The 14,700-nt window shown below is 52.3% G+C and overlaps 1 protein-coding gene and 1 non-coding gene across 4 annotated transcripts in view; both read right to left on the reverse strand.

Annotated features, from left to right (window-relative positions):
* Nucleotides 1-7,674: 7,674 nt before the first annotated feature.
* ATG16L1 (autophagy related 16 like 1) overlaps nucleotides 7,675-14,700 on the reverse strand; it is a 35,662-nt gene continuing 28,636 nt past the window's right edge. For all 3 annotated transcript variants that reach the window (XM_019445531.2, XM_019445530.2, XM_019445529.2), the window contains 6 exons: nucleotides 13,165-13,285; nucleotides 12,788-12,893; nucleotides 10,632-10,781; nucleotides 10,444-10,491; nucleotides 9,997-10,098; nucleotides 7,675-9,219 (listed from right to left, as the gene is read on the reverse strand). In XM_019445531.2, the coding sequence (XP_019301076.1) occupies nucleotides 9,126-9,219; nucleotides 9,997-10,098; nucleotides 10,444-10,491; nucleotides 10,632-10,781; nucleotides 12,788-12,893; nucleotides 13,165-13,285 (621 nt within the window). In that variant the 3' untranslated portion in view covers nucleotides 7,675-9,125. The remainder of the gene's footprint in view (nucleotides 9,220-9,996; nucleotides 10,099-10,443; nucleotides 10,492-10,631; nucleotides 10,782-12,787; nucleotides 12,894-13,164; nucleotides 13,286-14,700) is intronic.
* LOC128772771 (small Cajal body-specific RNA 6) lies at nucleotides 13,801-14,025 on the reverse strand. The gene has a single exon (XR_008416926.1). It is a non-coding gene; the product is annotated as a small Cajal body-specific RNA 6 (non-coding RNA).

The following is a 14,700-nucleotide window of genomic DNA, read 5'->3' on the forward strand; positions in this document are numbered from 1 at the left end:
TGTGTCCTGATCTGTTGGCCTTACCGTGGCTGAATGATGGTGAAAGTTACTATCAAATACCGATGAAATGATTGACTCAGACAATTATTCATTGGAGTCAAAGGCCTCGGGTGAAGAGGTGATAGGGAAATGGCTGCTCCTATAGCACCAAAGTGATGGCATTTGGATCCTGGGCTTATCACAAGGTGCAAGCCTCACAGTACTGGGGGGACCAGGCATGGTCCATGGTCAATCTCAGAATTGGCAATGATGCCAACCAGATGTCACGTGTCACCTTGGGTTAACTGGAATCCATTAAGCCTTCAGACATCACTTCTAGTTTATAGAAATGCAGGGAAGAGAGGAACGAGCTAGATGGCACGAGAGAGTGACTAGATGAATGGAAAAGTGGCTGATGTCTTTCATGAGTCAATGTCACAGAAAAGGGAGGTACTAGATCAAAAAACGTAAGGGATCCAACCTCCAGATGCAACGTGTGGTCCCAGACTGCATATCTCCAATTGGAAAAACCGGATCTACAGGACATTTTGGGTCTACTGGGAAAATCTGGATATGGTCTAGGTGGCAGGTAAGAAGGAAATATCTGGAATAAAAAGGGAGAGCTAGTGACTGCACAAAGAAGATTATAGGATGGCATGCGTAATATGATCACACCTTGCAAATACACACCTATGCACCTATGCAAACTTGTGCCTATATGTGTATACACACATATGCATGTTTAATATGCAGAATCTGAAAGGATACGTATAAGGAACTAACAGTGGTCTGTGTGTGGTGGGTATGTTAGGTTTCACCTGTTTTAAAAATTTTTTCTCCAAGAGTCATTTACTTCTCCCATAGCGGAATGGTTAAAATATAACATTGTCATAAATTTAAAAGAATCTCTGATTTTTTTTTTTCCCCTTAAAAACACGCACACGGGGGCGGCTGGGTGGCTTGGACGGTTAAGCGTCCGACTTTGGCTCAGGTCATGATCTCGCAATCTGTGAGTTCGAGCCCCGCGTCAGGCTCTGTGCTGACAGCTCAGAGCCTGGAGCCTGTTTCAGATTCTGTGTCTCCCTCTCTCTCTCTGCCCCTCCCATGTTCATGCTCTGTCTCAAAAATAAATAAACGTAAAAAAAAAAACAAAAAACAAAAATTAAAAAAAAACAACAAAAAACCACGCACGTAAGAGAAAGGCAAATGACCAGGGTGCTTCTTTTAGCGTCTGCATCAGAAGGGCTGCCCTGAGCGGTGGCCGCAGCACCTGGGACCCGCCTGCAGCTGTGGGTGCTCTTGGGACGCCCGTTCTCTTAGCACCAGGCTGCTGGGAGGGTGCAGATCGGCAGACTTCAGTTGCTGACCTGCCGACGCCTGGCAGGTGGGAAAAACTGGGGGTGGGCCGGATACCAGACCTCATTTGTTGGGAAATGGAGTCTCTGGTAGTCGTTCCCAGGCTCTGGTCTGTGATGAATTTTTCTCTGCTTGGCAGAAAAATGAGAAAAAGAAGGGCGCTGTTGTAAGTTTTGTTATGGAGCCAAATGCATTCAATGTAAATTATCCTAAGGTTATGAAGTTCTCAGCTTTTGGATATTAAAATGTCCTTTCTCTCTCTCTCTTTATTGAGGCATTCTTTACACACAAGTAAATCTGCCCATTAAAAAAATTTTTTTTTAATGTTTATTCATTTTTGAGAGACAGAGAGAGACAGCACGAGCTGAGGAAGGGCAGGGAGAGAGGGAGACACAGAATCTGAAGCAGGCTCCAGGCTCTGAGCTGTCAGCACAGAGCCCAATGCAGGGCTCGAACCCACAAACCACGAGATCATGACCGGAGCCAAAGTTGGACGCTTAACCGACTGAGCCACCCAGTTGCCCCAAGTCTGCCCATTTTAAAGTGTGCAGTTTGAGGAGCTTAACTACCACTATGGTCAAGACAGAACATTGCCATCACCCCCAGAAGTTCCCTGGCCCCTATTTCAATCAACTTCTCCACCAACCTCCCCAGTCCCCGGCAGCCACTGATCTGCCATGAGTTTTGCGTTTTTCTGAAATCTATTGTTTACAATGTAGGGAAAAGCTGGAATAATACAGGCAACACCCACACAGTCAACACTGGGCTCTGACAACGAACACTTCCCTGTGTGTGCTCCACCTGTCTATTGCTTGTTCCTTTGGAACCCTTTGAAAGTAAAATGCAGACATCATGACACTTCACTCATAAATGTTTCAGAATGCAGCTGCTAAGCATAAGAACAAAATGTCCTCTCTCTTATAAAATAAAGATTAGAGTAGATGGTAGTTCAGAAAAAAAAATCCTTACTTGGCCCAAAGAAAAAGTTGTCAATCTTTCTCTAGTTATTTTGGAACCTGACTGCTCTTTGAACGCTCGCCGTCTGGGAACCACTGGCGACAGCAATGCCAGCTTCTCTGGAGTCGGCGTCTGGTGCCACGAAGCTACAAGCCCTGGGCTTCCCCTCCCAGTACTAGACGCAGCACCAGGCTGGGGATGTTCAGCTTAAGAAGCTTATGGGTTTTGGGGCTAGGTTATCGTGTTAGGGTTTTACGAGGGCGCGTGTGCAAGGAACACTGGCATACTCCGCTAAACGTCAACTACAACATGAAAACCTTGTGTCCTCATTGCCTTGGTTTCACCGAAGCAGAGAGGACCCGAGAAGACTGGGGTCTACTGTATTTACGAAGACTGCCAGGGAATCAAGAGCTTTTAAAAGCCACCTTAATTCCAACATGCACCTCTTGGTCAACTGACCTAAAGAACAGACAGCTGTTCTAGGTCAGGCTGGTTTAGGGCATCTGAAACCATAAATGGAATCCTGGGGGTTTGGGCAGACACCTCGGAAAAGAACGTAGTCCAGGGGCACCTGGGTGGTTCAGTCGGTTGAACGTCCGACTCTTGGTTTCGGCTCAGGTCATGATCTCGTGGTTCGTCAGTTCAAGCCTTGCATCAGCCTCTGTGCTGACAGTGTGGAGCCTGCTTAGGATTCTCTCACCCCCTCTCACTCCGCCCCTCCCCTGCTTGCTCTCTCTCTAAATAAATTTAAAAAAAAAAGGATGTAGGCCACACTCCACCCCTAGCTTGGTTCTACTCTATATCCACAATAAGAAGTGGCTGAATGCTTCCAGGGATGGGGAAATCATTACCACCTTTCTTTCAAACTGTGTGTGACCCATGGGGAAATTGTTAGGAAGGACTCAGCTTCCCTTCCACCTCTCTTCATTGCTGCAAGTTAATCCAGTATCTTCTACGTGTGACTCTTTCATGATCAGGACACAGATGGTCATTCCTCATGGGCATCGGAACCCTCTCACCATGCCGGGGGCCCACCCTTACGCAGATTTCGAATGTCCGTGCTGAGGCGTCAGGTAGGGAATAGTACCTGGCGCTCCAGGTTTCCATGTAAAGGAGACATGTGAGACTCCAGACTGGAGTCCTGGGCTCTGTGGCCTACGGATGGGTCCACTGCGACCTTGGGGAGGTAGCTGGGCCTCGGCCTGCCACCTACAGACTCCTGACTTGCAGAGTTGGGGAGATGCATCGAATGTGCAGGTGAGTCCTATAGAAGGAGAGTCCCGTGCAGAGTGGAGGCAGGGGGATCCTGGCCAACACTTCCCTTTGTCCTCTCCCACGAGAGGCCAATGACATGTGCCTCGGGGGCTTCTTCACCCTGACCACGCCACGTGGGTCCCAACACCAGAGGGTCCTTCAGGGGTCATGAAGCTGCCTCAACACAAGATTTTGGAGCCGACCACAAACTGAGCAGCTTCCTCGTGACGCAGATCGCACGGAGGAAGACGCCTTTCCGAGGGGAGTACTGTTATGGATTGAGTTTGTGTCCACCCCCGACCCTGTGTGATGGGGCGCTGGGAGGTGATCAGGGTTGGATGAGGCCATGAGGGTGGGGCCCTGATCTGACAGGATTAGCATTCTTGTAAGAGACACCCACTCTCCACTCTGCAAGTGCAGCAGGACGGAACCCACCTTGTCGGTGCCTTGACCTCAGACTTCCCGCCTCCAGAAGTGGGAGAAAGGAGTATCTGTTGCCTGAGCTGTCTGAGCTGGTCTGTGGTGTTTCCTTAAAGCAACCTGAGCTGAGACAAGGGCGCACACTTTTCTTCAGGTAGATCAACTGCTCTAGATCAAAAGCGTTTGGAAAAAAGACACGAACCTGGTTTCAAAAATGCCCCTTTTTTTTGGTTGGAATTAGGGGTGGTGGTTGTCCACTGTGAATCCGCTTTAAAATGGCTCATTTTATGTGAATTTCAATACATCTAAAAACAGTACACATTTTGCACTGTGACCCCAAACCTACACCTACATGCACACAACAGCTTCTACACAACACTTCTACTTCCTCTGTGGTTTATTCCTAGATTTTAACTACTCTCCATCCCTCCTCCTCTCTTGTCCCTTTGGCCCCCCTTTGGGGGCTGTCTGGTTTGCTTTTTGCTGACTCAATCCTACTAAATAAAAACGTGACCAAGTGCCCACTGTGCCAAGCACTGCCTGGGGGTCCAGGATACGGCTGCTCCCGAGACTTTACTCACAGGCTCTTGGAACCATCTGGGCGTGTCCTCTAGGGATCAACACACTTCTGATTCCCGACCAGAAACCAGACTGTGTCCAGCCTGCGTGCTGCTTGGCCTGACTTACAAGCATAACTGTGGTTTCCTAAGTCTGTTTCTCTGGGAAAAGGAAGCCCAGAGCCCAAATTCACCTGCTCTCCTCTCCACATCTAGGGCCAGAGCAAATCCACAGGAGCCTGGGACACAGCGACATGCAGGGCTGCTTGTTCCCACGTGGGACACACGTACTGCCCCTATGAGCAAAGTCAACCAAATCCAGCATGCGGCATAGAAAGAAGTCTGCAACAGATACTGTTCTAGAATAAAAAAGACCGAAGAGGAGAACAGAATGTGGCCTTACTGTGGACAATCAATTCCCTTTCCTGTCCCCATGCGGCGCCCCACACTCAGGCAGATGCCTGTGCCATCTGCTCTGGCCAATGAGATGTGACAAAGGCGACCCAGGCAGAGTGACAAGTGCTTGCACACTGACGCATGCGTGCTTGGTGCGTCATCCGTGTTCTCCTAGCTGCCCGCCAGACGTGAGGCCACCCTCTACTATTCATCCTCAACTGGGCCAGCCCAGCCCTCTCACAGAATCGGAAGAAATAATGGTTGTTTCAGGCCATTACTTTTTAAGGTAGTTTGTTATGCAGTGAAAGCTAACTGGATCCTGATCCAAACAAGCCAATCGTAAGAAACCCATTGTTGAAACAATCAGGAAAATTCGAATATAGATTGGATAGTCAGGGACATGGAGTTCCCGTTAATTCTTCGAGGTGTAACTTACGGCACAGTGTCCTGGTTAGCTTGGGATGATGCATGCTGATTTATGGGGAAAATGACATGCTTTAAGTTTGCTGTCAAATATTCCGGCAAAGCTGCGGGGGGGGGGGGGAGGGGGGGACACGGGCAAGGGGAGGGGCACTGGGACTTCTTCTAGCCTCATCAGGTTCTGGATCCACCCCGATGTGGGTGTCTTCACTGCGCCCTGTGCCAGTCAGTCAGGGCCAGATGAGGGCCGCATAGCCCTGGGCAGAATTGAGAGAGACGGGGAGTGTTCGAGGAGCACAGCCCAGCTAGAGCACAAACAGTATGGAAAAAGTATCTGGAAGGAAGACAGGGAGGGGTTGGGAGGCACAGACAGAAACCAGTCGGGCTGTGCTATGAAACCCAGAGCTTCCTGAGGTACGAAAATCAAATTTTGCCGAGATGAAGCAGGTTAAGAATAATTTTTTTGATCAGAGACCAATCTTACTGGATTGCACCAATTTCCCTCCATTTTCTAACAAATGGGTACATTTCACTTAACTCAAGATTTCCAAAGTTTATTATTGGCTTGCAAATTTGGGATTTCTAGCGAGTGGGAATTACAGTAGGGCACAAGAGGAAAGACGTAGTGGAGTAAAGGCCTGGGGCCATCTGGGCTCAGCCCCGCACCGCGGGCCTGGAGGAGCAGGCAGGTTGCAGACAATGGCGCCCACTAGGGGTCAGGACCCTAGAACAGCTTCTTGCCAAGCTGTGAAACGCGACTTGTGACACGGGATGCGGTTGGAAGATCACAGAATCTGAGAGCCACAGGCTCCTGATGACCACCCAAGATCTCGCAGAAATCCAGAAACGTTTGTGGTTTCGTGTGTGGGGCGTTTCATCATGGCTGCTCTCTCTCCCGGCGCCCACAAGGGTGAGGAGTTTCAAGTGCACCTTTCAAAACTTCCAGTTCTCTAAGAGCACGGTTGTGCTACGCATGTGAAGACCCTGGTACGCTCAGCAATCTGGAACTTCCCAAGCAGCTCACCCCTGGGGGCAGGCAGGCCCCTCCCAGCTGAGAGCAGCTTCGCCCACTCACGCCGGCATCCATACAAAATCTGTGAGCCACGACGTGAAAGGTGAAAGACGAAGAGGGGCTTTGCAAGATTTCTAGGACAAAGACTAGCGTGTACACAGTACGTGCTTTACGAGTAAGGCACCGAGCTTGATTTATCACACTATTTGCATTCATCCAAAAAATATGTCAAAACGATCAACTTCTGAGATATGTTAATGTCCGGGTCAAAGCCGACGCCGCTTCCACAGAAGCGTACCAGCTCCGACCACCCGGACTCACCTGGGAAACGGGAAAACTGCGCCCACCCCACACCCCTGCCAGCAGAAGCCGCAGCAGTGGGGCAGGGCCCCAGATCTGACAGATGGGAGCATCAGGACCGTGAACTGGGTGCAAATCCTATTCCACTGCAGTGGGTGCCCGCACACTGAACAGCTCAGCCCTGGCAGTCAAGGGACCCGAAGAGAGCTTCGCAGTGTGGACGGACCTCAAACTGAAGCATCTCTGTTCAAAGTAGAGAGCAGCCAAGCTTCCCTGCAAGTTCAAAGAAAACAGGATAACCGGAGGCTACTGCAATGCTTACTTGAGGCCTCTGCTGAGAATGACTCACCTCCTCGAAAGTGAGTACAAAGAGCTACAAAGGGCTCTCTCAGCTCTTTGGAGGCTGCCGGCTGCCTCTGAGACTTCAGATCGTGATGGAATCCCAAGCCCAGCTGCTGGGCTAAATGGACTTTGGCAGGCCCCTCAGTAAATGCAGCAGTAAGCGAACCGGACAGCGGTCTCTCGGGGAGGGTTCCGGAACATCAGGACTCGTCCTAGCACTAGGCCGCTTGCTAGAGACCAGAGTGCCCACGAACAAATCACTCCTCTGTGAGGTAACTCCTGCCCCTTCAGCAAAGAAGAGGCCAGAGACCAACAGGAGACAGGTATAGCTCGTCACCAATCCTACAGGCAAGGTCTCCGGTGAGGAACTGGAGGCTCACATCTGCCACAGCACTGAGCTGACGGCAGGAGTTTCGTCGGCGCGCTGGGCTCTCGGACGGACAGATGCCCAGATGCAGTCAGGTTGTAAGATGTAAAGTCGGGTTAAGACTTACATGTGACGTGAAACTGGAATGCTGGTTTTCAGGCAGTGGCAATTTGGGCTTAAATGCTGAATGACAAGGAGAGATTCCAGAAGAATACTAGCTGTTATTTACAAATGAACGAACACCAGGAAAAGAGATAAGCAGCTTTTTCTCTTAAGGACAGAAGAGAAAAAAATAACCACCAAGAGACACAGAGTTTGAAAAGTATAGAACAGATTTCTTTTTTTATTTACAATCAAGTTCTGTTGGGCAACATAATTAAATAAATAACAGCTGCGCCCTGGCCTATGAATTCCACCTCCCCTTGAGCTCTCGGAGCAAGCTGAAATGGGGGGAGGAGGGCCGGGGAAAGAGGGAGGACGGCGGCGGCCCCCCTCCTCACCCAGCTCCAGCTCTCGTCACCCACAGCTGTCCAGAGAACAAGTGCAGAAGGAAAAGTATAAAGTGCAAATGAAAAGGTGATAAACGTATTGGTGTTTCAGTCACTCAAAAACTAAAATGATATACACAGGTAAAATGCTAAGGATAAATGTGTAAAAAAACAAACAAACAAACAAACAAAAAAGAAAGCCACAGGCCAGTTGCCCCCGGCCTTGATCATAACTCCTGAAACCTAAAGATGACATTCCCATGCTTCTTGGAATGGGCTTCTCGCACTAAAGCACCGAGGGGCTATTGCACGTAGGCTTGGCAAAAGGGCAGTGACCTGGAACTACCGGCTCCAGGCGAATACATTCGAGGCCTCCAATCCCTCGTCACCCGCGGGTAGAAGCGAGGCACCCCTGGAAGGTGGCGTGCACCCACTTTCTGGGAGTCTACAGACGGACACAGGAATACACTCTGCCCCTGCAGCACACTTTCCTGGAAGAAGGTTTGCACCCTTCCTCTCCCGCCTCCAAAAAGTATTTTTTAACCAAGTTGGGATTTATCTCTTGACTGAGAAATTAGTATATAGCACTGTTGGGGAGAAAGGACGCCCGAAGCTTTGAAGAACAGAGGCTTTCTAAGAACAGTTTGGGAGAGCTAAGGAAATTCCAACAGTAATCAGATGAGATCAGAGTAAGAGCCTCGTAATAATGACACAGACCAACGGGGAGGGACCACAGTCCTGTCTCCTCAGAAATCAGGGCAGCCCCCGCAGCCGAGGACAGGGGTAATCCTGTTTGGGTTTCTGTTAATCCAATGATTAAAGCGAGTTCACCAGGAAAATGACCCCAGGGTGACAGGACATGCATTCGGCCAGAACCAACCGTAGAAGGTCGGGAGAAAGCCTGGAGGGAGAACCAACCCCAGGCGTGTGGGGTGTTCCCGGCACTGCCGGCCTGCGAGGAAACCGGTAGGTGTCCCGCTCCCCCCACTGAGGTATGGAAGATCAGAGCCAGTAGTGTTTCCCACCGAATCAGGGCAAGAACCCGCACCTCTGCTAAGTGACTACAGGGTCAGGTTCTCGCACTGTTATTCCTTCAGGCCGTAGAGACCTCAGCCCAAATCCTCGGAAATCCCGTGCAAAGGAAGCCACTGCGCCACGTGGCTCGGGCTCTCCACTGGCGGTCAAAGCTACACCCAACGCACCCCCCGCCAGGACAGAGCTGCGGGAGCCTGCGTGCGTCTCCGGCTTCGGCTCTGCTCTCTCTCGAGGAGGTGCCGTCAATATTCTGACCACAGCACAGCTTTGCTTCCTTTGTCCACACTGACCACGTGGGAGCCGGAGGGGGACCACGCCACCGCATTGATGGACGAGCTTCAAAGGGAGAGGTCGGAACATGTGTGAGATCTCGGTGAACTGAACACTAGGTCCCCTTCACGTTCAGGGAGCAAGGCCTTTTCCAGGGCCTGGTTTACTTGGCAGTATCACTCCCACTCACAGGCAGGCCCTTACTAACGTGCCAAAAAACCCGAAGGAACCCTGCGTTGTATTTTCGGAAGCGGTTTAGGAATGAAAGGAGCCAGGCCTTATCAAGGCTACTACCCCAAGGGGGCAGCTCGTACCCTCATACGAGAGCCTCAGGGGGCTGAGGGGCGGGCAGTGGCCACTGCTCTTGGGGGCAGAGAGAGGTGGTGACGGAGGAAAGCCCGGTGTCTCACTAGCAGCGAGCTTGGGTGGAGAACAAAGCTAAGACAGAAAGGAGGCCGGGGGAAGACTGAAAAATAGCACGCGAAAATCAGTGTTTACAAGCAGTCAGTTTCCTGTGCAAAGGGGCTGAGAAGGGAGGAGAGGCGGAGAGGAGGGGCCAGTTAATGAGGAAGGCAGACTGTCTCCCCAACCTCTCTCCGGCAGCCACCACTCGAATGGCTCTAACCGAAACAGCCCGTGACACCAATAAGCAGAACGCCACCCTCCTCTGTACTGCACAAACGGCCCCAGCTTCTCTCCACCGACCCAGCTCACGGCAGAGCAAGCGAGCGCACGCTGCCCTCACAGGGCTGACTCAGGTCCGTGCCCGAAGAGGAAAGGACCCCTGGGATGAAGTCACAGGACCTGCTCACGACCGCAGGGGGTTAACAGGGTTCACCTTACCCATGCTGCTTTGAAAGGACCTTCTCCACTTTCCCCGAGAGCACGCTCCAGACGTAGAGGGAGCCCTCAGCCGAGCCCGCTGCCACGTAACCACCGTCGGGGCTAGAGAACACGGAAGACCAGGTAAGGTGTCAACCGCCCACCCCCGATTCAGCGTCCTGCGGGAGAAGCGCCACACGGGCAGAGCCAGAGCTAGGCAAGGGGGCTGCCCTTCTCCAGAGAGCCTGCCCGGCGCTGTCCCGGGGAGGCGCCCACCCTCCCCGGAAGCCTTCAAACAGTTCTCAGGACACCAGAAAGGAAGGAGACGGTGATAATGACCCCTAGTGATGAGTTTACAGGTCACTCTTGGACACTCCCTCAGGGTGAGAGGGTGTGTAAAGGCCCCCTGGGGATGCACTGGGTGGGGGGTGGGGCGAGGGGCGAGGCGGGAGCAGCGCCACCACTCACCTGAACACAACTCTGGTCCAATCAGAGCCGCACTTGAACCCAGGGGCGCTGCAACCAACAAAGCACTGTTACCCCAAGAGCTCACCGCACTCGGGACTTACGAGCAGGGCCAGGGCCTCTGGTGTTCCCGTGACCCCCCAGGAAACTGGCAAGATTCAAATGCAACCCAAACCAACGGGTCCAGTTACCTAAAGGTCTGTCTGACGGCGTTTACTCGCAGATCGATGATTTTTAGAAGATCATCGCGAGAGCAGCTGAGGAGTTCGGTTCTCTCCGGGTTTAAGTCCAGGGCAGTGACCTTGCCCAGCAGCTCCATCTCCCGGACGATGCTCTCCGATCTACAAAAGGGAAGGGAAGTCTGAGAAAACGGGACACAGAAGTGTCAGAACTTGCCCATTTTCACCAGGATGCCGTGCTCCACGGAGAAGTGGGGAGAAGATAATTCGACTGGACCGCGGTACTCTTCAAGGACAGCGAATGTGTTCCAACCTTATAGAAATCGCTCAGTGGCTGCTTTTGTTATTTTTTCTGTCAGTAAATTCTACAGTAATATTTTAAGTACCAGAACTCTGAATCTGGGAAGAACTCGTTTCCTTGCTCATTTGGGGGACGATGTGAGTGCCAATCAGAGCTCCGGATCGGCACAAACCGAGCAGGGCTATCGTGTATTTAAGGCTCTTTCAGTGATAACACTTTGCCGAACCCAAGGGCTCAGAAACTTGCTCCGGTGGGTCTGGGATGCTGTACTGTGCGTGGACGCATGTGTGGCCTCTCATGGGCTCCCTGCCTTACAAAGTTCGGCTCCGGGACCCCCGAGTCCGGCTGCGTGATTCCAGGTGTGGAGCTGGACTCCAGGGCGGAGTCCCCGGCCAGGGCTGTGAACGGCAATCCCGCAAGGCCCTGTCGGGTGATACAGCCAAAGGAGGTGTGGACCCTTCCGTAGTCACTTTGGCGTAAGCTTTCAATGAAATGATGTCCTACCCCAAACCCACGCTAAGTAACAGTGTTGATCTCATCGTCGCTAAACATGTGGCTGGAGGCAAGCCGATGCCCTTCCCTGCACCTCAGGGTCTGTCTTCACCTGTCCAATCAGCGGGTGGACCAGGAGATTCCCGATACCCAGTTCGACACTAACACGCCATGTTTCAGGTTCAAAGAGGCTAACCAGGGGGTATGAATACAACTTGGAAGGGCTGCCCAGGAGGTGCCAGCTTCACGCCAGGCCTTCCTAAGCATCATCTAGAAGCACAGGCTCCTCGTCTCCACCCTCCACAACTGTCCTGCATTCAATGGGACCAGTAGCGACCTCCCTCCTAACCTCCCGGCCTCGTCCCACCGGACTCCCCTCGCCCTCAGACTCCTCTGCTCCCCCACCCGTGGCCCAACGACAGGACCCTCCGGCTCCCTCCCCATCTGTGACCACGCTGCCTCGGTGGCTCCCTAAAACGCAGTCTCCTGTTTCACGGGCCACCACTGAGTAACTCTGTCCTCACGTCTTTGGAGTCCTCCCGCGAGGACTCGTTTCCCTCCCATCCAAGGTCTCCCAAAAATTCTGCTCCGGTTTACCCAAATGTCCCTTGGAAAGCACAAACGTCACGTCCTTATCTGAACACAGCATCTGTCGATTGTTCCCCGCGTGGCTTCAACTCTCCCCTTCCTCACCCCCCAAATGCAGATTCTCCCTCAAATCCACTCCCCTGCCTGCCTCCCACGCTGCTGGAGGAGGTCCCCGTTCCCGGGACACCGTCCAGACAGCGCTAGCACCGTCTGCTCACTCGTGCGCATGAGGAGCAGTCCTCCCTCAAACACCCGGTGGTTCAGAGGGTCAAGTCATTTACAAACACCGATCTGCTCCCGACCCACCACCTGCTGGTCCTGTCTGCCCACAGCCCGAACTGCCATCTCAGCTGCACGAGGCCGTCCCACTGTCCTCTCTGGAGAGTCTGTCCGTGAGCTTTTCTGCCACGTGACGCCTGCTCACTGCTCCAGACGCGTCCCGACCGGTGTTTCCTCACATCCTTGGACGGAGGTGCCCAGCCCTACTTCAGAACACTGCAGGCTCGCGTGTCAGCTTTAAAGCACCTAACTGTCCGTCTTCGCTTACGCGGCACTTGGTGAAGGGCCCGGTGAGTGCACAGGGCTCGCTCGCAAGTGACCGCTGAACGCAACGGTCTGCCTCATGGTAAAGAATTATGGAACTATTACGGTAAGGGCGCACTCGGAGCTCATTTCCGCCACTTGCAGGGACTTTAAAAAGCACAACCCGGACACAAAACATCACCAGAGTTCCACCACAGGCCGACCCTCCCCTCAGCCGCCTCCACCGAGCTCTCGGGTTTTATACCGGATGTCCCAGAAACGAATTTTCTTGTCGAAGTGTCCACTCATCACACACTGCTCTGTGCAGACGATATCATTGCAGCTGGATCCCGCAAACACGGTCTTTATGCCTGTAGGAAAACCATACGTTAGCGATCAGGCAGCGGCCCCTCGGTGGCCGGGCGCACAGCAGCGCTGCCCTCTCGCCCCAGCTAGCCGGAGCTCCTCATTTAAACAAAATCTCAAACGTGAAAAGCTGTCACTACCTCAACGCCACTCTGAGTACGCAACCGGACTTGCAATTCAAACTGTATCACACTAAACGCAGGCTTTCGGGTGGAAACAAACACCTCGCGGTTAACGTCTAATGGTACATATATTCAGAGAGACTGATTTCCTCACAGACTTTGCTGCGGAGATCCCAGAGCTTGAGGGTCCGGTCATGACTTCCGGAAACAATGCGCGCATTGTCCAGCAGGAACTTGGCAGACAGCACTTTGCCGCTGTGTCCTGTGAGCGTGTGCTAGGGGAGAGAACACAGCAGGGGTGAGCCTTGGGGGACACACGCACCACGTCGGGAGAGCCAGCTCCTCAAAACACCCAGAGATCTGGTCAGGAAGACTCAGACCAAAGGATACGTCATGGAGTGCGGCAAAACATCCAGAGAGTCTGTCTTTCGGCGCTGCCCAGGGGTGAGGTATCCAGAGGAAGAGGAGAAATCTCCCAGCACATTCCAAGACAAAACAAAAGCAGCGCAAACGTCCCGCCTCCATCTTCAAAACAATGGGACAGGCAGCCGGAGTACCTTTTTGACATAAGCCCTGGGACAGATGCCAGTACTCTCGTAGCTTTTCTGTAAAGCTGGCTTATATCAAATTACAAAATTCTAAAAGCCTGGGTTTTACCCAGTGCCTCTGAAAGTCCAGACCCTATTTAAAGTCAGAACAGACAGGTTCCCTGCAGGCATAATTTACAAAAGGAAACATCAGGACTCTTTAAATAAACAATTAAACCCCCTGGGGGGTTTTTTCAATCAGAGGTCTCGGCTTGAAAAGTCAGCTGGGAACCACACACACCAGCACTCCCGACAATCAAACCCCTTTGTGGCTGGCTGTCGGGTGCCGGCCACGGAGCACAGAACTGAGGCCTCACCTAGGGCCAGCAGCCCCCCTGCCCGTCACAGCACTATCGGAGCCCCACGGGAGGCCAAGGGTTAGGGGAGGGGAGCCGGGGAGTCTGACTGTTCACAACTCATCGCTGACCTCTTTTCAGTGTGGGCCAACATGCTTATGTGTGCAAACTGTCAAAGGCTCACTGGGTATTCATTGGTTTGTTTTTTTTTTTCTAACCATCTAATAAAGAAAAAAAAAGAAAAGAAAAGAAAAGCTTTAATATACTTACTACAACTGGTAACTAACTTACTGGGTTTCAACCCCAACTCCCAAGGAGGAGATCTCAGTTTTGTGTTACGCGTTTAGTGCTGGAATTTTTCAAACCAATCTTCCCTCCCTGCTCAGCGGAGCGGCGCCACTTCAGCCCAGGAACAGAAGACGCAGGCCCGCGCGTCCTCCTCCCTCAGGAAGGGAGAAGCTGGCACGGATTCCAAGACTCCGCTCTCCCACTCTTTGGCTGGAACGGCATCGTACGACTGCTGCCAGCCAGGGGGCAGCTGTGCTGTGGCTGCGGCTGTGTAAAAACCTCCCACGGATCCTGCTCGTTAAGATCAAGACAACTCCAGCAACGAGGCTTCCATTCACTACGGTTCAGGAGCGACGGCGCCACTCGGCACACACCATCCCGTCTGTACGAATCGTGGGGAGACAAAACACTCGGGAAGGTCCTCCTCACACCACGGAAACTAAGTTCTTAGCAAAGAACTATTTCAACAAAGTCCCCAAAGTTTAGGGCACATTCGCTGATTTCCTTCTTACTACAGAA

The sequence above is a fragment of the Panthera pardus genome, unplaced genomic scaffold (genome assembly GCF_024362965.1).
Source record: "Panthera pardus isolate Hobbes unplaced genomic scaffold, ASM2436296v1 HiC_scaffold_10, whole genome shotgun sequence".
Lineage (NCBI taxonomy): Eukaryota > Metazoa > Chordata > Mammalia > Carnivora > Felidae > Panthera > Panthera pardus.